This window comes from Cryptomeria japonica, chromosome 11 (assembly GCF_030272615.1).
Source record: "Cryptomeria japonica chromosome 11, Sugi_1.0, whole genome shotgun sequence".
Taxonomy (NCBI): Eukaryota; Viridiplantae; Streptophyta; class Pinopsida; order Cupressales; family Cupressaceae; genus Cryptomeria; species Cryptomeria japonica.
In genome coordinates this window covers 523606003-523629938 of record NC_081415.1, presented here as the reverse complement: position 1 = coordinate 523629938, position 23936 = coordinate 523606003, and the positions used below count along the sequence as shown (strand labels likewise).

Here is a 23936-nt window from a genome sequence, read left to right as displayed (position 1 = left end):
TATGTTGCCTTTTTTCATTTTAGCAGTTCATTTATTTATAAACTGCTTTTTAATCTCTCAATGCGAATGCTACCATTTGGATGTCCAAGTAGAATGGTAATAATTTTCTTGATGCCTTAGTTTCTTGCTAAATTTGGTGGAAACTATGAATCATTACCTAAATGAAACATAGTTGCTAGGTTTTTGGACTTGTATACTAATTTGTAGATAGTGTGAACACCAAGTACAGGAAACTTACTGCATTTTATGTGCAAAAAAAACATACAAAGTGGAATAGTGTACTGGACATTGACGCAATTCTTAAGGTGTAATTGGAAGAAAACAAAAATGGGATCAGAATTTGGTATATATTTAGCATTCCTACAGTAGAGAAGTACTCATTTCAACTAATTTATCTCCACTTGAGACATGTTTTGACCATTTGCTTCAAAACACATTTCCATCTCATGCATAGAAAGAAAGGAAGTGACAAAAAAGAAAATAGTTGAGAAACAACTAAAGCTACTAAGTTCATGGAAAGGAACATATTGATACACCAAAAGATGCAAGTGCATTTGGGGGGAGTACAAAGATTGCCAATACTAGTATTGAAAGGAGTTTCACTTCAAAGCTGGGAACATGTTTTGGCTTGAGTTGAGCAAGGATATGATCCAAGGACAAGGCAAGAAGCTCATTGATTCTCAACCTGGAAAGGAACATATTGATACACCAAAAGATGCAAGTGCATTTGGGGGGAGTACAAAGATTGCCAATACTAGTATTGAAAGGAGTTTCACTTCAAAGCTGGGAACATGTTTTGGCTTCAGTTGAGCAAGGATATGATCCAAGGACAAGGCAAGAAGCTCATTGATTCTCAACCTTTCACAATCGTAACTTTGTCTAAAAGCATTGAAATTAGCATTATAAAAGAGATAAGGCTTCTGTTATGAGTTGCATCAGGCATAAGTTGTTCAGTCAGGGATCGTACATGAATCTGTAATAATGTGTTCTGGAAGATTATGCTACGAACTTAAGCACTAATCTGTTTGAATCTGAAACAACCTGGTTTGTGATAGAAAACTTGGGCATTTGGGTGCTACTATTCACATGAAATATCGATATAGATGTTTTCCTCTTGTAGCTATGCATTGAATGGCCACCACTCAAATGTCTTAATTAAACCTCTACTACGTTGAACTTTCATTCTGTGATTGTGTTCAGTTGATCCATGATATATCCGTTCTTGTATCCATGATATATCCTTTCTTGTAAACAGAATTACGTCTAGATCATTAATTTTGTTTTTCATGAAATTAGTATTACATATTTCTAATGTGATTATTTATGTTTAATACCCAGTTCTTCATTGAACACAATCGTTTATGCAATGTCTTACTGCTAGCTTCCCCTTGCGATCAACTGAGACATTAAACTGTGAATCTGTGACATAAGTTTCCAAAAGGATATCATTTTGATGTGTATTTTGTAGAAATTTAGGGCATTCTTTTAAGGGTATCAAACACATTTGTTTAATGTTTTTTGTTTGAATAATCGGTTTCTGTGAATCTCAAAGCATTGTACCTTATAAGCTACAGCCAATATTCGGCAAGTATTGAAGGCCATGAATCCATAGAAGCGTACAACTGTTTCTGTAATATCTGGCATAATTTAAATTTTTTTTAGATTGTATCTCTCTAGAATTTTTACTTATGGAAATCATTCAATATATATAGTCTGGAGATTTAATTCCAGTTTAGGTGTCTCTACAACAATGTTAAAACTCTATAACTGATCTGTTGGAGATGCTTATATTTTTTCCAAGCTACTTTATTGTGTGTCACCTTGCATCACCAAATTACAAGTTAAACAATGGGGCATCAAATTGTTTAGTGAATTTAGTATTCATCTGAGGAAAAGAACAGGCTGGCTGCTTCGTTAACCAGATTTACAAAATACTTCCCAGCCAACCACTGTGTGAGAATGCAAATAGAAGATCAAGTTTCAAACTGTAGGCTGCTTCAGCAGAGATCCAACAACAGTGAACACATAAGAAATATATGAATTTTCATTATGTAAGTTATTTTCAACAGACATCCTTTTGCTAGTTGTAGTTATTTCTTTTAAGTTAATTTCAACAAACATCCTATTGCCAGTTGTAGATTTTTTCTTTTCAGTCACCCAGAATATCAACGTTGCTTGCCTTGCACTGCCTAATCTTGCATAGCATTCACAAATGATTAGATTTACATTCTCAGAATATGAAATTTCACCAGCCTGACTCTCTCTTCTTTGTTCTACCATATTTTAGAAATTACAGTTTCTATTGATACAAATGCACATGTACAATGCAATGGGGAGTCCCATTCTAACCACTACAAACATCTGTCAATCAACATATTCTTTGCTGGAAGTATCCTATTTTAAAATCTTGCCTCTATTATCTAATTTTCTTCTTAAATTGACAAGTGGTGCCAGGTGTTAAATTTTTTCAAACCAAATCAGGATCTGGCAACAACAGTTTGGCCGAGCAATACCCATCTGAGAATCTTCAAGACTCAAGAATGCTGTTAGAGAAAGAGAAAGATAGCTTTTATTGCTTTCCATTTATTTATCCTTGGGGCCACAGTAAACCAGGTAAGTTTTTGTTTACGTTTATTAAAAGTTACGTTTTGATTGTTTTTATTGTGTAAAATGTCTCTCAGGTACAATGGTGATGCTTTCAGCCTGTCTTTGGAGAAGATAACATTCATAATGATGCTGCAATAATTTTGAAAGGCCCAACAAAGCTAAATATTTTTACCATGTATAGACTGCCTAGCTGTGTGAGCACACAAATTGCAAGTGAAAGAAAATGAAAACTTAGTAAAAAGCAGTATATGATCCAATTAACTGCTAGGAAATTTTGCCAAAAGCACACAGGAACATTAGTTAGAATGTTAAGCCTAGTATGAGATCTTATCTGAAGTTTGCCTTGGTTATGCATGCATATTAATCAAATAGCCATGTTAGGTTGGAAGGAAATCAGTGACCTTTAACAATTCTAAATTTGATAATGTCATAGACAATCAAAATAGCGTTGTGATTGAATTTCTAGTTTGGAAACTGCCTCTTTCCCAAAGTAAGTTTATGAGTTAGAAAAAGAGCATGTTAATGCATTATCTAAGTATTCTGAAAATAGTCTTTATTGACCCTGGCCTTTTTATTCACGTCAAAGTTCTATACTTCTTGCTAAACTCAGAACTAGTAATCACTTCTGTTTAGGGCCTCCTGCTTCATACCATAGAAACCTTGACCCTCTTTCCTTTGCTAAGTCTTCATGGAAGTTTCCCACTCCACTCCAACAGAACACAGGTACAACATGAGGAAAAGTCCTATTTTTTATTACCACAAAGAGATTTCAGGCTAATATCACCACCACCAATTATTTCACAGTTTGTCAATAAACTCAATGGGCCTTTTACCCAGCTGTACATTATACATGATACTACTCACATTATTCTCTGGTGCTGATAATGTCCACCCTGGTTCACAGTCGTAACTAATACATGCAAGGGCCCCTCAGATTTCTCCCTGCTGATGTAGTATTCCCAACAAGTAGCCCTTGCCATGCTGGTGCTTGTAGAGCTAGACATCTCCTCACCATTGCTACTAGAAATCTTGTCCATTTCAGTTCCATTCATCCCAAGATCATTCAATGGTGTCAGATCTTGACTAAATTCCTTTTTATATTTAATGGGGTCATTGTATATATATTTTTGAACCTTATGTACATTTATAACAGATTATTACTCTCATTGTTAGACCGGTGAAAAAGCATTTTGCTCCCTTCTGTAGGAGTTTACTCACTTATCTCCAAACAATTATTAAGATCAGAAACCTGTCTGATAGGAACTGGACCATATGAAGAACCAAGTACATTGTTCTGCAGTTCAACTCAAATGATTATCTGCTGAAAATATTTACCACAATAGGTTCACAACCACCTTGAGAATCCTTAAGGCTGCATTGAGAAAGAATCTCTATATAAACCTGTTCATTCTAAAATGCTACTACAACTAATCACCAAATTGTGCTTCCAATCAGATGTCATGACTCTCACATTGGGATAGCACCTAGCATATTGTCAATGCGAGAAGTCCTCAATCCTTGGTTGCCATTAAATCAAATTAGAAGGGGGTTAAGCCTCTCTAGTTTTCTCTACCTTTACTTTTTTCAGTTGCTTGGACACTTTGATTCTAGAAAATGCTTATTGGCCCCAACAGGGATAACTAACTGCAATATTTCCTCCAAAGAGACAATGGCATAACTTACTTCCCTAATGAAGTCAGTAGGGTTGTGTTGTGACCTTTTCACACATCGCCCCATTGCTAATGAGGACCCCCTCTTTGTCGGCTTTCCGCATTGTTAGGTTAGGGTTTTGGCTGCTTAGTGGGCAATTTTGCGTTTCCCGTGCCCGAGTCTCGGAGTTTTGATCATGCCTAGTGTCGTCTAGGGTTTTTGAATGTATAGGATCATGTTGCAAATGTTGATATTTTAATGATCCTAAGTTTTGCTAAGTGTAGACCTATTGAATGTTAACATGTTTTTAAACACGCGCATCAGTGATTTTAAAGTGCCAAGGTATTCATAGACCTTTTGGAGTTGTTTTCTCGCTCCTAAGGTATTATTTAAGTTGGTTTTGCACTTTATTCCAATATTTTCCTAGCGTTTTGCTCATATTTTTGGAAAATTAGCCTAAGTCCAGTCTAAATTTAATGTTTCTAAGTGATTTTGAGTGGTTAAAATGATAAAATCCTAAGGGAAATCCATATTCCAAGGGTTAAAGGGTCAAATTCCATGCTAGGGGTGCTTTTCCCCTCACATTCCAGACTACCCAATCCTTTCCCCCACTCAAAATCCACACTACACATGGGTTTCCCCTGAAATCCATATTGGCTACTATTTTCCCCAACTATTTATCCAGACTGCCATCGAATTTCCCCTGGGAGTGCTAAAATTTGGCTAAGTTTTAGGATTTATCCAGACTGCCATCGATTTTCCACCAGGAGTGCAAACTGGAATGCAGACAACGTTGAGGATGATTCCATGCCTTGGTCGATTTTCCACCAAGATATTTGTGACAACTAAGTGTAGATTTTTGTCCGGATTTTCATCCAAACAGAGGTCGATTTTCCCTTGAGAGCATTTTGTAAGGATTTGAGTCCTGATTTTCATCCAGACAGAGATTTATTTTCCATTGGGAATGTTTTGAAGTGTTTTGAGTCCGGATTTTCATCCAGATTGAGGTCGAAATTCCACCAGGGAGGTTTTTTCCAAGTTAAGTAAGTTTGGAGTGTGGATTTTTCAATCCAGATTGCCATCGAATTTTCCCTGGGGGTGATTTTTTGCAAGTAGAGTGTATTTTTGTCTGTATTTTTGTCCAAGCTCATATCGATTTTCCCCTGGGAGGTTTTTGTGTGCAATTTTGATGAATTTATGCATGGATTTTTATCCAAGCTAAGGTCGATTTTCTCTTATGGGGTAAATTTTGAAATTTTAATGATTTTTGAAGGGAGTTTTCAATCCCAACCCAAGTCGATTTTCCCCTGGAGGCTTAATTTTGATTTAAATTGAAATATTTTAATAAATAAGCACCATTGTAATTGATTTTAAACAATGATTAATGATTATTTAAAATTTTAGAAGCAAAATTAAATAATTTGCAATAATCATTTAATATTTGAACCTTCTAGAAGCAAGTTAGGTTTTCACCAAGCAAGTATTTAAGCAAGTGTTTTATCCCACATTGCTTGTGTGGTGAAAGTGAGAGGTGAAAGCGAGTATAAGAGAGGAGCCTTAGCATTATTTTATTATTATTATTTCTGCTAGGTGTCTCCATGAAAGCGATTTTTTCTCCAAGTTAGGTGGATTTTAGCAAAGTGTTTTTGGTGAAGTGTGGGATTGAGGATTTATTTTCCTCCATTTTTTCCAGCTTGCTGATCTATCCCCTTGGCTGCCATTAAAGACCAGTTCCAGAATTTCAATTTTTGCTAAGTTTGGCGATTTTTCCAAATTTGACATTTTTGGTGAAAGTTGGCGATTTTTATGTTTGGAAACTTGGGCGATATTTTCCTCCATTATTTGCTTGCTGTCCCAACCTCCATTGTTGCAGATCAAGGCTGCCATTGACAACATTTTCAGAATTCCATTTTGGCGCCATAGTTGGGAAAATTTCGATTTTAATTTGGGAGTGATTTGATGCCACATTTTGGTGATTTCCATGCATGCTTGGTGGCTGCCATCATTTCCAGCTTGCTGATCCGCTTCAGATCTGAGGTTTGCTTCAGATTTTGACCTCCATTAATGACTGCCATTAATTTTCAGACTTAAGTTTTTATTGCCCAGCCAATTCCAACTTAGGCATTTTGCATTTGGAGGTGTTTTATGGACTTTTCTGTGCATTTTCTAGACCATTTTATCGCTGTTGCAGGTCTGAAAACTCCATTGTTAGGTGGTTGTCTTCAGAAATTTTCATTTCCAGCCACCTAACCATTCTGGTGATTTTGCTTGGAGATGATTCCTTAGCCATTTTTCATCATTTTCAGGGATTTTTAACTAGTTTGCAAGGTGCTGGTAAGTCTGAAGTATTCAATTTTCAGACTTGCCCTCATAAATTAAATTTTTACCAGCCACACTTACATTCCCGAATATGGGTATTTTCATCATTAGAACTGATTTTTATCGAGTTTATGCACATTTTGAAGATTGCAACATGTTTTTAAAATCTGATTTTCAAGTTGTCTTCAGAATTGTTGACCTCCATTGTTGACTGTGGAAGGTGTTTTCAGACATTCATTGTGTGAAAACACAACCTTTCACACCTTTCCTTAGTCATCATTTATGCGGTATACTCCTTTGCATTTTAACTTGCATATTTTCTAAGCATAAGGAGGTATTCATGAATTTTATGGAAGGCTTCCATGCCTTAGTGTTGTCACACTTTGAACTTAATTGCTAAAATTTACCATGTGTATGGATTATTTTCTTGATTCCATGCTCTAAATTAGCTAAATCTTTAGAAAGTCAAAAATTTTATTAAAAGAACATTATTTATTTTCCTAAGTCTAACTTCGAAATTCGTACAGGTGCGATGTCAAAGTCTAGATTTAAGGAAAGGAAAGAATTATTGAAGATGCTGGAGACTGGATTTTATCCAGAACTCAAGATTTCATCTAGATGGAAGGAGATCACTGATACCAACATGCATTTCCTAGACTTCGACAAGATGCAGCGTTGGATGTTCGGAGTTGGAGATCAAGTTCCTTCCCCAGCCTATGTGAACATTATGAAGAGTGGTATTTTCCACGCCGCTGGATTTCCATAGTCCATACAATGCAGTGAGCTTATCCTGGAGTGTGCACGATGTTACGATCTGCTCACAAGAATGATTAAGACTCCTAAAGGCGTTGTCATCGCCTACCTTGCTGAGGATGCCATTGTAGAGGTGTTTGGAGTTCCACGTGGAACAGACATGAAGAATGTGACCATGGAGGATTATGTAGAAAGATACACGAAGAAGATGGGTGTATGTAAGAATTTAATTAACAAAGAGTGGATGATTGAGCTTAGGTCTCATCGTTCAAGGCTCCCAAGACACTCATGTGCATAGATTTTAAGGAGGAATATAGTGATTTGATATTCCTACTCAACAGAGTGATGGGGATGCCGTAGGGAGCAATATTTGATGGATGGATGTGATACTTCATCCAGGATTGTCTTAGAGGAACACTAATAAATTGGTCAAAAATTATAAGTGACAACCTAGATTTTCAGCTGAGGAATGTAGAGCGGTCCAAGTCATTCGCCATGATTTCTTACTTGGTGTACCTGCTTGCACGATTTGTTTCATACAAAGGATTAATATGCAAAGGTGAAGTTGAGAATGGGCAAGGACAGTTCAAGAGTTATGAATGCTACCCCCAATTGAGCATGTATAGAATTGAAGACTATAAGAGAGTGAATGATGCATTCACTATGTACATCACACGGATGCTGCAAGGTGGAATCCACAGAAGATTGTCCAGGGAGGCAACAAAGTTAATGGAAAAGTATGGATCGTGGTATATACAGTTTCCCACTTTCACATACCTCAGGATTCATGGGTTTCAATCTGAACTTTACAGACTTCATAGGTATCCAACCGACAGAATGATATTGTTGGAAGTGGTAAGACAACTTCTAGAGTTTGATGTTATCAAGAGAGAGAAGCACAGGACAGGAATGACATTCCCTATTTCAGTTGGGAAGACATCAGAGCTTTGCCAGTCCGCCATAGCCGCCAGCACTGTGAGTGAGGAGCTTGCATTCTATCAATTTGCTACATATAAAAAGAGAGAAGATTCAATCTCGACAAGAAGGTCAGAAGGATCAGGGGAGAGAAGTTCACTCACAAGATTGACATAGAAGATTATTGGGCTAACCTGATGGAAGAGCAAGCAGTGAAGAGAAGAATGTGGTTTAGAATGTCAGTGGATTTCATGAGGAAATGTGGACTTTTCCTCATTCGTGATCAGGTATTAGATGATAGAGATCATACACATCCACAGTATGAGAATGAAATGAAGACGACAATCCTATTGCCTAATAGGTCAGAGTCAGAAGAGATTTACCTGAATATATTGATGAGAGAGGTCTTGAATTTCTCCTGCATATGGGTAGATATACAGATGAATAAGTTAGTTGACATGGGTGTTCCCTTCACTTATGAAAGGATGAACCCGAAAGAGTCTACTTCCGAGGATGATCAGAGGACTGTCAGTGATGTCAGGATTCATGCAGACGAAGAGAGTCAAACTCCCAAAAGAAGGAAGAACACACTAGGAGAAGTCAAGGCCATAGGGAAGAAGATTGAGGAGGTGAAGAAGAAACAAAAGACTATCATTTCTCCACTTATCATTCCTTCACCCCCTCCCAGTGTCTCATCAATCAAAGTGATTGAAGTAACAAAGCAGAACAAGGAGACTCAACTGTGTTCCAACATAGTGATACTACCAGGGAATATTCAGGAGTTCCATGCCACAACGACATCTGTATCTCCTGATGAGAATAATGATCAGCCGGAATCCCCTACTGTCCTTTTGGAAGTTAGCTTGGGAAATGAGGTATATGATTGCACCAAGAATAATCCTGATGATAATGATCATGTTATCTCGGCGTTGAAACAGCTTGATCGAGAAATATGTCTCGATGATGGTATGGAGATGGCCGCTATTCCTGAATGGCTAATGAGAAGTATGGAAAAAAGTAAACAAATGATAGAGGTATAGCCTATTAATGATATTGATGACTACCTAGCTAGAAGTGCTAAGGGGAAGGAGCCCAAGAAAGCGGAGATTTTGTCACACATAGCTAGAGATGAGACAGGAATGCGGATTGCATAGATTGCTGTTCATATTGCAGGCGTGACAACGGACATTGCTACTCCTATGGATTTCCAGATCACTTTAGTTGCCCTTGGTCCTACATCCAGAAAGCAGGAATTCCAAGAGATTGGTGAAAACCTCCAGGCAATCGATGCGAGGTTAGGCAGAGAGGTTGCAGAGAAAGAAAGGTACAGTGAAGAGAATATTAGACTCAGAGAGTATATTGCAAGGACAAGGCGTGGAAATCCCACCGTTATTTCCCCTATTGTAGTTGACCATGGAATACATTCACACTGTGAGGTGGCGAGAAGTACACACTCAAAGGTGGAAAAGTGGATTGAGAGCACAAGAAAGCAGGCAGATGATTTCCTCACTCAGTTTGTCCATGCATATGATAGGACAACAGGGCTCATATTCAGAATCTAGTATTTGGAGGGAGTTTGGGAAGAATTCCGGCCTATCCAAGACAAGACTATTCCACGCCTCCAGGCTTTGAAGAAGATTCTTAATTCCACCTTGGTTAGCAAGAACATTGTGCACAGTGGAGATAGATACGATTTCCATGGCTGGTATTGTTCACTAGCCGTGAAGAAGTCAACTTATGAGAACGCCCAGTCGAGTTGTATGGAGATGGAAGGATTAATTCAAGACATTCAGATGAAGATCGTTGCCTCGATTGAGGAATTATTAGGTGTTGATGTTAGTGATGCTAGTGGTTTACACTTAGCCGAATTAAGAGACAAGATGAAATTTATGTATTTTTGCCAGTTGGACTCTTTGAAGAAGAGTCAGATAGATGACTTGGTCTCTTTGTTGATTCATGTTCATAGTTCGCAGAAGCTCATGCTAGAATGGGAGAACACTTTGAATGCTTGCTTGGACTCACTAGATGTGATTGATTTACAACAGGATACCTTGCTTAGCATTTTCATGGAGGAGTTAGATTCAGTATTGGCTAGATTCTTGGAGTATGCTAGGAGAGAGAGAGATGCAGGGAGGAATCTTTTAGAAGATTCCCTATTTGATGACTAGGTATGTTTTTATTGGGCCATATGTTGGTGGCACCATTTTTGATGTAACCCTAATTAGGGCAATTCTAGGGTTTTGTTGGCATGATTTCGGCCGTTGATTTTAGATCAATCTGGGCCATCCATTTTGTAAGAGACTATATATGGCTCCTTGTCTCTCATTTGTAAGAGAGAGTTTTTGTACAATTGTTGGTATATGCTACAACTATTTGAATCCTAATCATTGTTCAATTGTTGGTGATTTTGCTCTTCAAGTGTTGTATTTGCATTCATGGTTTTCAATTCCTCCAAGTTAGATTAGAATTTATTTTCATGTATGTTAAATTGAGTGGAAGATTTGTTGAATACATTTGTGTGGAATCCTTAATCCATACCACTAGCCTCTTGCCGCTGGTAAGTGCGCCTTGTGTGGTCAACTGGAATTTGAGTAAGCATAACTTCAACTATTACGCGTTTGTTGACAAGCATCAACTTGGATGGTGTCAACGTTTGATGGTGATAGCCTGAAAAATCTTTAAGTATACCTTAGACGATTGCACTAAGCTGTGTCAATACCTGATTGTGAGACCTTGCCTAGTTTGATTCCACTAAATCCTCCATCATTTCCCACATTCCTAGGTTTAGAATAGATGTCCTGAACCCTATTCCTTTTGTCCTTTTTTTAGTAAGAAGTAAAATCCAGAGCCATATTGATAAATCTTAAGTTGTCAGCACACCTATTCCGCATCATTCATGATAATCCAAACATTTGCGTAAGTCCCCAAGTAAACACAACAATTCACATCAACCATTGAGTTACCCACTCGTCAAGACCTGACATGTAGAAACCTTGGAATCATTTTAGTTGATCTCATTCTTAGCATCTGAGGTGATTTTGTTCAAGAGAGGGTAAATTACCTTGGTACTTTATTCTGAAATGTTTTGTGCATAAAAAACACATCAACAGGTTCATCATTTAAATTTTAAAAAATGGCTAGTAGATATATATCTAGAGAAATCATGTTTTGTGCATAAAAAACACATCAACAGGTTCATCATTTAAATTTTAAAAAATGGCTAGTAGATATATATCTAGAGAAACCATGAAACCTCAATAGAAGAAATAATCCAAACTATAGCAATTTTTTCTTTTTCAATTTTAACATAAGTTATAGAACTAGAGTAAATGCCGTCCTATTTTGCTAGTTGCTTTATAAACAAACCTTACACATGCATAATAATCTCCATTTGTAAACAACAAATGGGAGCTGAAAAAGTATATGGAAATTGTATCCAGATCCTAGGCACTTGTATCTTATATTGGGAAAGGAGCTTCTATCTCGTGTATTGGAAAAGGAGCTCCTGTCTTGGAGACACATATGGAGTGTCTCCAAACATAAGAGACTTTAGATGGTGTTTCCTAGCATCTATTTATCTCCCAAATGCATCCTTTTAAAATTGAGAAGCTTCATGTAGAAGTTACTTAGATTTATTGTATAAATTTTTTCCTTTAGTGCTAAGAATTGGTTGACAATAGTTAAAGGAACTAGAGAAACATACTAAAGAACATGCAATTGTCCTATTGTTTGGTTGAAAAATTTACTAAGTTTTTCCATAGCAAAACATATTCTTATTCAAGGGTCAAGTGTTACTAGCAAAAACTTAAGAAGGCTTTGTGTAACTCCCCACAAACTCAAGACATTAGCCAAATGAATATTTTTTGTTTGAAAGAACACAAGAACACATCTTAGCAATTAAGATACAATTGACATGTTGCATTTCTCGCTCAAGAACAACGACACAAGTCAGAAACAAGGATACAAGACATAACAAGGTAGCTGTGATGTTGTTTCCCATCACGCACAGACTATATTTGACAACACTTACTAGACATCACCATTGCTCCAAGAAAAGTGGCACAAGCAAAAGACTTACTAATTGTTTGATGAAGCCACAACAATGATCCTATGAGAGAGTAGGATTGCACCGCGACAATCATTGCGTCTTGACCCATGATTGCATTGTCTCACAAATACAAGGGTAGGATTAGAGAACCTTCTACCTCAAATCCTCTCCCTAAATACACTTGACAACATAGAAACGAGACTCGAATTTGGTGCGGACTCAACAAGGGTGACTCGACTTGGGACTTTGGACTCAGATCGGCTAGGACTTGGTAGGGCTCGACAAAGTGAAAAACCTAAGAAATTTAGAGATTTTTTAAGGATTTAAAACTTGTTTATACACCCTTTATTAAACAGACCTTAATTACACAATAACATCATCAAATAGAAGCTAATTTGATCACATACACAAGTAAACATCGATCACATTAGTATAAACGCAAATTGTAGCTGAAAGAAATAGCAAACATTGATATATAAATAGTGTCAAATGTAAAAATATTACAAAACTCATGGAATATGAAATCCATGACATCATATGTTCCACACATATATCAAAAGTAATACAACTACAAGTGTATGGCTCAGAGGAGCCTGGGTCCTTCCTACGAAGGCGTCTAAGGTAGATCCTAGATGATTCAACAACCATACTCTTTGCCCATGAGTCCATTCTACTTGTTGACGTGTCTAAAGTCTTATCGCTACAACCCTATCCGACCAACGCAGAATAGAATGATCTTGCTGAGTATCCTATCATCTCTTGTCTCTTGTATAAGGAAGCCCTAATGCTGCTTTTAATCGATCAAAGGGGACAACCTCAATGTTCCAAATGTCAGTTCTTAACTGCAGGATAACTCAGTGAGTGATGCGTTTTGCTGGGAGCACAAGGGGACTTATGTTTTACAACAAGTTGGTCTGTATCTGATTCTCGAATTGGGAAATAAAAGCAAAAGAGAAGGGTTTAGGAAACCTAAAATTAATAAGATTGATATGCGGGTAGACGGATTCAACATAACCAATCCCTCCTTGGTCAAAATGGCTCACAACCTCGCAGGAACATTGTAATCTTCAAGGGGACTTGGAAGATTTTCAGACTGCAAATGCATGGCTAAGCACCCAATTCTGGCGCAGCTTAGTCAGACACCTGCAATTGAACTAAACGCAATTAAAGGGCTCAGGCTAACCATACACCAGGACACACAATCAACATATCCTGAATGCTATGAACTTGAATCCATCAGATACCTGCACACCAAAAGATCTATCTAAATCGCTGAAAGAAACCATGCAAATAGACTAAAACCAAGATGATGAACACCAAATCAATGCCCATTATATTGATTGTAGTTGCCTATTACAACAATTTCACCAGTATTTCTATGCTACTCCTAACTACTAAATTCTAACCAAAATCTAACTATCTAAACCTAAAAAAATCTAACCCTTTACAAAGAGAGGCATCCTGCCTTTTATAAAAATTACAATTTGAACTAGTGGCCAGGATCTACTGCATCCAAGGGTTGCAATTTCCCTTGCAGAAGCATGGCAGCTTTAACCCATGCCTACTCAATTCTCAGTTATCCCCCCAACCACTTTCTCAACTACCTATCACTATTTGGCATTAATTCGGTCAATCCGATAGTTGAACATAACTGTCCACAACTGACCTGTGTTCCACTTTGTTTCAAAATATCTTGAGTGGGACCCACATGGAGCTTTACATTAAACAATTTCAGTTTTTAGAAACTGAACTTCTGGAATTAAATCCAGCAGTGTATTCTTTTGAGGATGCACATTTGTTGCATTCTGAATGTTCTTCAGTCTTTGGTCTCGATGGTGGACTTCAATTTGGGGTCCAGTGGCACGCTTCCCAATGTTTGGTTTCGATCTCGCGTTCCTGCATCTTCTTCTCCAGCTTCCAGTTCCTGGCTTTGATCTTGTGTTAAGTCGCCACTTTAGCTCCTCTCGATGTCGTTTTCCTGTGAACAATCAATTTCACCTTTAATCAATTAATTTGACAAATATTAAATTTTATTTAACGTCTGGCTTTGTCTCAGTGGAGTTCGGGCTTTGAGAAGCTCTTTGTGAAATGTATCTTTTAAATGTCTTTCCTCAAATGTGAGATCCGATCCTTTGTCTTGATTCGCTCTCTAACTTAGACGAAATTCAGGTTTGAGAGGTGAACTGGGAGATGTTAAGTTTAAGTTTATAAAATGTCTTTGCCTTCACTTTCGGTCGACTCTGGCGTCTTGAGAGACTTGATTTCATGTTTACTTGCTCTCAAAGTCTAATTTCAGGCCTCTCAACGTTTTTGGGAGAAATTTTAAAACACCTAGCTCCTTGAGTTTTCGGACTTTTCATGCGGGTTGAGAGGAGAGTCTTTATTAAAATACACCCACCTTAGCAAACTTTGGCTAAATACATCCCTTTGCGAGGCTTTACCTTGAGTTAAAACGCTTTGTTTTACAAACTTCGGGTCACTAGGAGCAAATGCAAGATTTCCATTTCTTCCCTTTCACTTTATATTATAATTTCAAACTTTACAGTGCGCTTAAGGGAGAAATTCGACTATCTTAGGCAAAACGTGAGATATTGAAATGGGCCCAAACTCAGGTTTATTAGGTAGAATAAACAAATCGACCCCCTTTGGTTTAATTGCAAATTCCGTTATTTGGTTTAGAATGCACGATTTTATTTTGCTTCTTTTGATTATTAAAAATTCGGCCTTTTGAGACTAAATGTGCGATGTTCTTCTAAACGCCCCTCATTTTGCCCTAAAATGTGTGAACTTTGACTTTGCCTTAGGAAAAAACTCAACAATTTTACAAAAACCCCCGACCTGGACTCTTGCTATTTTCGGCCATTTTGGATTTCGGGCTAATTGGAGATTGTGCGAATTTGGAGATTTTTGGTTGAGTGGGGCTATTTGTGAACTTGATGTCTTTTCTTGTGAAATCCAAATTTCGTCCTTGCACCTAATGATTTTCGGGTTATATGTGCATTTCGTGTGACTTCATATCTGGGGTCGTTTTCGGCCTAAAAGTCAATTTTGTGAGATTTTAAATCCTTCACTGTATTTTCGGCATAATAGCTAATATGGCAAACTCGAAGCCTTTGTTCATTTTCATCTCCTCAAGCTGATTTGCATGATTTGGAGGCTTTCTTCACATTTTGGCTACTTGAATTTTCGGCCAAATGGGGAGGAACGAGCGATTTTGAACTCCTTTTGGTTTTTCAGCTAAAAGACCCTATTTGCACGCTTTGGCCTTCTTTCCCATTTTCGGCTCACTAAGCCCTTTTGCGCAATTTAGACATTCTTCTCTCTTTTTGCCCAAATGAAGATTTCGTGATTTGCAGAAAGAGGAGTTAGTCCGAGTTTTCTCATTTCGCGTTGGCACTCTAACTTGCAGATTTTGGACTCTTGCCCTTCGGGATTTTGAAGACGTTTTACGAGGGCCTAGCAAGTTAAAAGAACTCGTTTGGCTGAACTTTGCATTTCGACCTTGACCATTGCAATTTCAAACACGAGCCTTCTTCTCCTTGCTTCACGCAAGGCGAACAAAGTGGGGGCCCCCTACTATACGCACAACACTACCCTCACCAACATCAACTGTGTCTGGCTCTAGCTCTGGCTCTGGCTCTACTCGTGCAGTAACCTCCTCCTCTGCCATGGCTATAGCCTGAACCTCTCTATCGATTTGGTTGATCCAATCTAAGTCCTCGTCACTAAAGATAGGATCTGTAGCCTCACTGATATACTCGGATTTTGGATCCACCTCCTCTAGCGTGATCGGGGTGGTGTCATGGTACATAACTTGTTTCTGTTTAAGACGGAGGATCGAAGGTTGTAATGAACAAAGACTAGATCATTCAACCTCTCCACAGACAGTCTATTGCGCCTCTTGGAGTATACATGCTCAAACATACTCTAATTGCGCTCACAACCGGAAGCACTGCATGGTTGGCTCAAAATACGAATGGCTATCTGCTGAAGATTTGGTGTTTTAGGACCAAACATCTGGAACCATCTATTTGAGATGAGAAAAAGAAATCAGCCTCATTTAATAATTAATAATAAATTGAATAACGTTTAATTAAAATTATGCTCTTAATTTCTTAAAATACATAGTTTTGATATGAGCTGTTTCTGAATTAAATTGTGTGTGTTTTTTCATCAACGTTTCGGATCACACTCCGTGATCTATCATTAGGATGAGAAGGTGATCATAAGGATCGCGGAGTGTGGTCCGAAACATTGATGAAAAAACACTCACACAATTGAATCCAGAAACAACTCATATCAATCACATGGATTGTGGAAATCTACTAGCATTAATATATATTTTTACTTGGTTGCATTTTTGTCTAATTTTCTTTACAAAGCTGACGAGAGAAGACCTACCTCCCTTTTTGCATTAGAAAAGGCCTCTAGCTCCTAGATTATACTACTACTATGACCAGGTGACATTCGCTCTATCATTTAGTAGAGCCCACTAAGAACCTTCTCATTTGCCTTGAAATCAGGGAGGAAATGGTATGCCAGATTGAGGTAATAAGCAGTTGCATGAAGGGGCTTGTGAAGCTGGACCTACCATCTCCTATCGATGATATCTTAAATGGGACGGTACTTACTCATCCTCTTCATAGGCAGATTTGGTGCCCTCCTTGGCCCTATTCATGCCCTCGTATATGTAGCCCATTGCGGGCTTCTCCCCATCAGCAACACGTAGGAAAACTACCGAGGGCTCGATGAATTGCAAATATTGTGAAACATTATCTAATATTTGTTAAGGTAAGTGTGAAATTGTGAATGAAAATAAGCAAATAAAAGAAAAGTACGAATAAAAATTAAGTTAAAACTTAAAACTTAAAACACAATCTCAGCACAAGGGGTCCAAAAGCCTAGCTCATAAAAAATGCAATCTGCCACATCAACCCCTGCAACACTCATAGCATAGGATGAGGAAGTCCACTCCTCATTAACAAACATACGTCTCAAAGTTGCCTTACTCCGAATCAAGGATTGCAGTGTGATGAAGTTGGTGGCAAATCTAGTGATTTTAGGACGAGCCAACTCCTTTTGCACTGTGTATTGCCTCATTAGGTTAAGGACCCATGCATGATTGTATACAAATTTGCAAATATTTTTTTCCTTCTCTACATATCTTGATCCATGTAATCTTACCAATGTCCTCCAACATGAGGTCAATGCAATGGGCTGCACATGGAGGCCAAAATATAGATGGGTGCCTCTCCATCAAAAGTTTACCTACAACAACATAATTTGCTGCAGTATCGGTCACCACTTGTACTACATTCTTCTCACCCACTTCATACATGACCTCCTCTATAACTTCACATAGGTAAGTGGCATTTTTGGAATGTGAGGAAGCATCAATGGACTTCAGGGTCATGGTGCCACCTAAAATTTGAAAACAAAGCAAAATGAATGAACAATGATCATTCAATAAATCTTAAATTAAAAATAAAATACTAGTCATTAAATCAAGTTCAAATTGTTCAAAGCTTCAAATCACCTACAAAAGAGACAAGAATATTTAGGAGCATTAGGTTTCTCCTATCGGTCCTACCATCGATCATGATAGTGCAACCCTTCCTCTTCTATATCTCTCGCTAGTCCTCTAATGTGGCTTTTACATCAACCACCGTATCTGTCAAAATTTGGCCACTTAAGTCGGAATCAGTAGGGGCTTTGAACCCCACCCTACAAATAGTGATGCCATCAACCATGCTCTACCAATAAGGAGACTTATCACAAATAAATTAAATAAGATAAGTATAAATATTAGACAAAACAAACTATAAAATTATAAATATTAAAAACTTTAAAACTTGAAACAATCAAATAAAAACTAAAATGAATTACTTGGCTGCAAAGAATGCAATATTGCAATAATACTAAATTCTTCCAATTGCACCTTTAACCTTATTGTGTACCTCTTTGTTCCAACCCATGCTCTCAAGTGAAGGTTGGGCACCAAGAGTAGTGCGTGGCTAAAAATATGAATCTATCCTAGATTTACAAATTCTAGGACTAATGCTTGCAGTCCCACTACCATTGGCACTACCAGCAACAGAAGTAGTAGCACTAGCACTTGCACTAGGACGATACGGAGGCATGGAAGAAGCCTCTCCAACTCAACCAATTCTAGCCAACTCCTCCCTTTGCCTTTTCTTTATTTCTTTTTGAGTTTCAAATGTCTCTATTTGCACTTGGCACTCACGAATAGGCTTAGGACGTGCTAGTGTGCAAGGCTCTGCATCATGGCCACATATGCCGACAATGTGGTATTTCAATCTATTTATGCCTCCATGAAAGATTGTTTTGCAAAATTTACATTTTGCCTCTCCTCTTTTTTGCCCTGGAAAAGGGTCAATATATTTCCAAACTGTATCTTTTCTACCTGGGATTGTTCTATGAGGAGTGGAACTAGACATTGTTTTCAAAAGTTGAAGGTTGCTGGAATAAGACACAATAACAAAAAAATGAATATTTGTGCATTGTTAAATTCTAAAGTAATACCAAAAAAATGTAATAGCAATGTTTTAATTTTGAAACAAAAACCAATGTAATAGAATTTGTATTCATTTCTTTCAAAGAAATCAGCAAACCTACCATGTAGATTTTTTTTTTTCATTTCAAAACATAAAAAAAATCATCAAACCCTACAATGTACATTTAAAAAATGTATATTGTAGAGTTTGCTGATTTCTTTAAGTTTTGAGAATAAAAAAACAATCTACATGGTAGGGTTTGCTGATTTCTTTGAAAAAAATGAATACATATTACAAATGTTTAAAAAAAACAATGTAAATTTTGCTTATAAAACACCAAAAAAAAATAAAAAAATCAATCTACCTCTTATAAGAAGGTTGGAATGAAATGCAACCTCTTTCCAATCCTCTCTAACAAGATTTTGATGCACCAAATGCAAGTATTACATTGCCCCAATGTGATTTGTTGAAGAAATTTTACTCCTCCTTGCTGGTTGCCCTACTATGCTCTCTTTTTTTCCTCACAACTCACTCTTCTCCTCATATTTTTTCAATAGAATGAAGTGAGATGCCTTTTACAACTTAGAATCAAATATAAATGGAAAAAGAAAGCAACTTAAACATTTTTTAATGTGTTTTTTTTTTGCCATTTTAAAGTTTGTTGCCGGCTGAGTCCTTGCATCAGGATTCGCTGGGTCCGAGCCAAGTCACCGACTCGGCTGCACTTGCCTAGGACTCACCCAGGGTCACTCAGCTCGGGACTTGCCAAGTCCTAGCGAGTTTTGGCGAGTCGCAAAACTCTTCTTGACGATGCTCACAATATCGATGGAAACCTAATCAAGAGGTGGGGCAACTAAGAGATATCACATCTTGACTAGACAAAACAACCATTGCTTTCACACACGCATGGCACACTTACCAATGCAAAGGTGAATGTCTCCCAATCAAAGATAACAAAAACAAAAGAGACAAACCTTTGCAATAGGTTGGCCCACTAGGAGGTACAAGCCCTGGTCATCTGAGATGGCAATCATGCTTCCCAATGCAAAATACAACATAACATTCGAATAATGACACTTGCCAACTAGGTGATAACATGGGAACACTCACGAGACTAAAAGGAATAACTTTGTCTACAATGTTTCCTTAGGAAATGCTTGAAAGTACTCGTCTAGTGAAATGGAGGACTACAATATTCTAAGGACACTAGTGCTAGAAAAGACTCTAGTGCCTAGACAAGATACTAGCATCTAGGAGGGACGCTAGCATGCCATTACTTAGGTGTCCTACTTTGGCACTAAATTTCAATTTTAGTGCTGGAGTCCTACACTAGCATTGGAGTTGTGAAATTGCAATGGAGTCCTATTTTTGGGCTTTAGTCCTCCCTAGAGATTGAACGGAAACTGTTTCCAAGTCTCATACTAAAAATGAGATACAACTCTCAATGAATTTGAAAATGGTTACAAATGATTAGGTGACCAAAGAAAACGACCACTTGATCTTTAGAATGCAAGAAAACAAAAGAAATGCCTTGCAAGGACTGCAGGTCTATGCAAGACTCCAAAATGAGCCTAGGGACATGAGTGATGAAGGGAATGTCCCCAATGCACCCCACTCACTCTCCCACCACGAGGAGAACCAAAATGAGATGATGACTCTTCCCCGCAATAGGTCCTTGTGCACAGAGCTCAAGATTAGCAAAATTAATCTACCTACATTCCAATAATATCATAATAGAATATTTATAAAAACATTACATTCATTTTAAGCTCAAATCCAAGAATACTTTTCCATTTTACATTGTAATAATGAAGAAAAGCATATGAAATGACCTGTGTGTTCAACACCAATGTTGATATGGATAAAAATAATGATGAGATTGTCACCATTTATTTTGGTAGTTTACAACCCATCCAATAGGAGTTCCCAATATATTAATTCAATTACATATGAGGACTCAAATGTCTTGATTTACATGTTTTACAACTTTCTTACAAATTAATAATGAATAAAGATATGAAGCTTTTTCCATCTTGTGTGTGATTCTATGCCACTCCAACGGATTTGCTAGCCCCCAATGATGGTTGAATACCGGGTGGTACTTGTAGGTCCACTCCACTTGGCTAAGAGATAGTTGCATGGTAGAACAAAAACACTCGTGCAAGACAAGGGAGTATGGCATACAAACATAGTAAACACTTTGCATACAAAATGGGTATGAACACATACAATCTAGGTCAACCTATCACGACACACATGGTTAGTGATGGATTTCACATTGGATACAAAATCCAATGGCAAGAAGGATGAGGTTTCTAGAAGGGAAGTAGTTTCACCATAGTAGCATGAAGGTATGGCTTTGTGGACTCGAGTATGAATTCACATTGCAAGACGAGGGGAGTACTTAAGTGACAACCATGAATTGTCCCCAAGCATGGCATGTCTTGAATTATCATACCAAGCCTATGCAAGTGCTCTAAGTATGCACCGACTCTCATCTTGGCTTGTTTTTTTACCCCATGAAGTTTAACTATCACTTAATAACTCTTTCTTGTTGTAGCCTTAGAGTCACTTTCGGATTTTAGACAGCATTGAGCTACTCCTTGATATTCTCTATACCTCAAATCTTAGTTTCATCATGCCAAATCACTATTTGAGTGTACACGAAAATCAATGCAACAAAAGTGGGATAAAATTATATAGTCCCAAAGATGTCTCATTTGAGCTTTTATGCTTCAACAAGAAGGGAAACTTAGAATCAACATAAAGAATCAAAGATGGATGTCTTCTAGAGATGTGGCAATAGAAGATGTAGGGGCTTCTTACAAGAGACCACACATTGGCAGTCTAGACCCTAGTGGAAAATTATTTGATGTGCAAGGTTGAGATGTGGTAGATGTAGCGATAATATACTTTTATGCAAATGGAATTCCATTTAATGTTACTTGCTTACTTTTCTATGAGAGGATGGTTCAAGCTATCAATGCTGGACCTGCTGTTTCTAAGGTACTAGGGTATGAAAAACTTCACACTACTCTAATCGATAAAGAGAAAGTTTGACTAGAACAACAAGCTGCACCAATGAAAAGAGTGTGGGTTGTAGAGGGATGTAACATTGTAGTGGATGGGTGAACAAATGCTAAAAATTGTCCACTTCTTAATATCATGGTTACATGGAGCTAAGGCCCTTACTTTTTGAATGTAGTAGATTGTTTAAGGCAAGTAAGAATGCAGAGTTCCTTTGGAATCAGCTATGTGATGCTATTGAGGAGGTGGGGGCATCACATTTTATAGATGTTGCCCCTATTTGTAAAGCAAAATGCTTGTTGGTACAAAAAGCTACAGACATATCTTTTGGACACCATGTGTGCATTTGTTGAATGATGCACTCAAAGATATTGACAAGTTTCAATGGATTTTAGATCTCATTGAAAAGGGTAGAAAGATACAGATGTTCATAAGTAGTCATCACCACACACAAGCCATTTATGGAATTTCTTTTACGGTAGAACTCCTCAAACATGCTGATACACAGTTCGCTTTTATTATATAATCTGAGTCTCTTTATGTAGTCAAAGGATCTTTGTGTTCTATAGTAGTTAGTGATGCATGGATATCATGGAGACAATCTATATTAGATATTGTAGTTGAGGTGAGAAGTATGGCCCTTGAGGACTTTTTTTGGGTTGATGTTATATTTGTTGTTGACTTTATTCAGCCCATATGTGAGGTGATCGAATTTGGAAATTTAGATAAGTCATGTTTGGGATAAACTTATGAAGAAATGGATTTTATATGTGAATGAATTAAGAAAATAATAGATGTTAGAGATCTTTCTCTATATGCTTTGTGTAATGTCCCCATTTTTAGCAATATTGATTTGAGAGCGTTTGCCTAGTTTTTGAGCTTTCCCATACCTAGCTTGGTGTGTGTTGAGGAGAACTTTAAACTTCTTAGAGTGCTTTTGGTTGGTGGGTTAGCAATGACTTTGGTTCTTGGCAATGAGTTCAGTAGGTAGTATGGATCATTATGCAACTTTTAGAAGTGACTTCCAACGCTTGAGATGTACTTTGAACTTCTTGGGGAAGTAGTTTATTTTTGGTAAGTCACTTAGTTGGCTCTAGTCATTATCCTACATGTTTAGTATCATATTGGTGTGATCAAAGATTGATTTTGATGCAATTTCAACACTTTCCACAACTTGTGTATGCTATGGAATTATTAGTATAGTTTTAAATTGATTATTTTTCTCTGAAAAGCTATATAAGGAGGTGTTTGGACTCATTTGAGAGGGGGAGTTGTGAATACTACTGTTATGTTGTTGGAATGAACTTCTGGTTCATCCAAATCTTTTGAGAACAAGAACCCTATTAATATTTCTAGTTTCAGGGATGAAAACCCCCTTAGCTAGATTGATGCAGTTTCATTCAAAGGCCACCATTGTGCCACAAATTGAAGATTCTTTTTTGGAGTTGTAGATATGAAGATCTTTGCAATATTTTAAGGGTAGATTTTGGTGTGGTTTCAATTAGTTTTCAATGTTGTTGGAGTTTGCTGAATCCATGGATGATTGAAGGACATTTCTCATTGCTATGCCATACCATTTTTTTTGGAGTAATTATATAATCATCTTAGTAATTAATTAATCAATCACTAATCACTTACGTCCCCTATTACTTTATTACACAAGCGAAACTTTGGAGTGCTTATCTATATTTAGGTTGCGGTAATTAAAAGTCATGTTGTCTTATTACATAGGATGAGGACATTTGTCATGCTCTAATTTAATCCTCACTCGGGTTTAGATCCAGGGTTTTATCTTTACGCTTTTATAAGCATTCCTTGTAAAATATCCAATTCATTTATATTCATTCAAATCAATTAATACAAAAGGCATATCAATCATGTTTCTTTGGATCAATTTATCTCTCAAGATTGCATATCATATAATCATGGATTTGTCTTCAAATGTGATAGGCATTTCGGTTACAAGTGATTTTTGGGAGTCATGGCATTAATTATCAACTCGAACATGGTGTCAAAGCACCAAATTTGTGACTTCCTATCCAACTTTTGAAAGATCCGAGAAAAGTTTGGTTATCACTTTTGCTCGGTGTATTTTGGAGAAA

At 37.4% G+C, this 23936-nt stretch overlaps 1 protein-coding gene across 13 annotated transcripts in view; it reads left to right on the top strand.

Moving 5' to 3' along the window:
- LOC131035152 (uncharacterized) overlaps positions 1–23936 on the top strand; it is a 258229-nt gene that overhangs the window by 64759 nt on the left and 169534 nt on the right. For 11 of the 13 annotated variants that reach the window (XR_009103920.2, XM_057966797.2, XM_057966795.2 and 8 more), the window contains exon 4: positions 2446–2613. Coding sequence is in view for 12 of the 13 variants with exons in the window: in XM_057966797.2 (XP_057822780.2) it covers positions 2446–2613 (168 nt within the window). In the remaining variant the exon portion in view is untranslated. The remainder of the gene's footprint in view (positions 1–2445; positions 2614–23936) is intronic. The other 2 variants (XM_057966796.2, XM_057966790.2) reach the window with 1 other exon arrangement.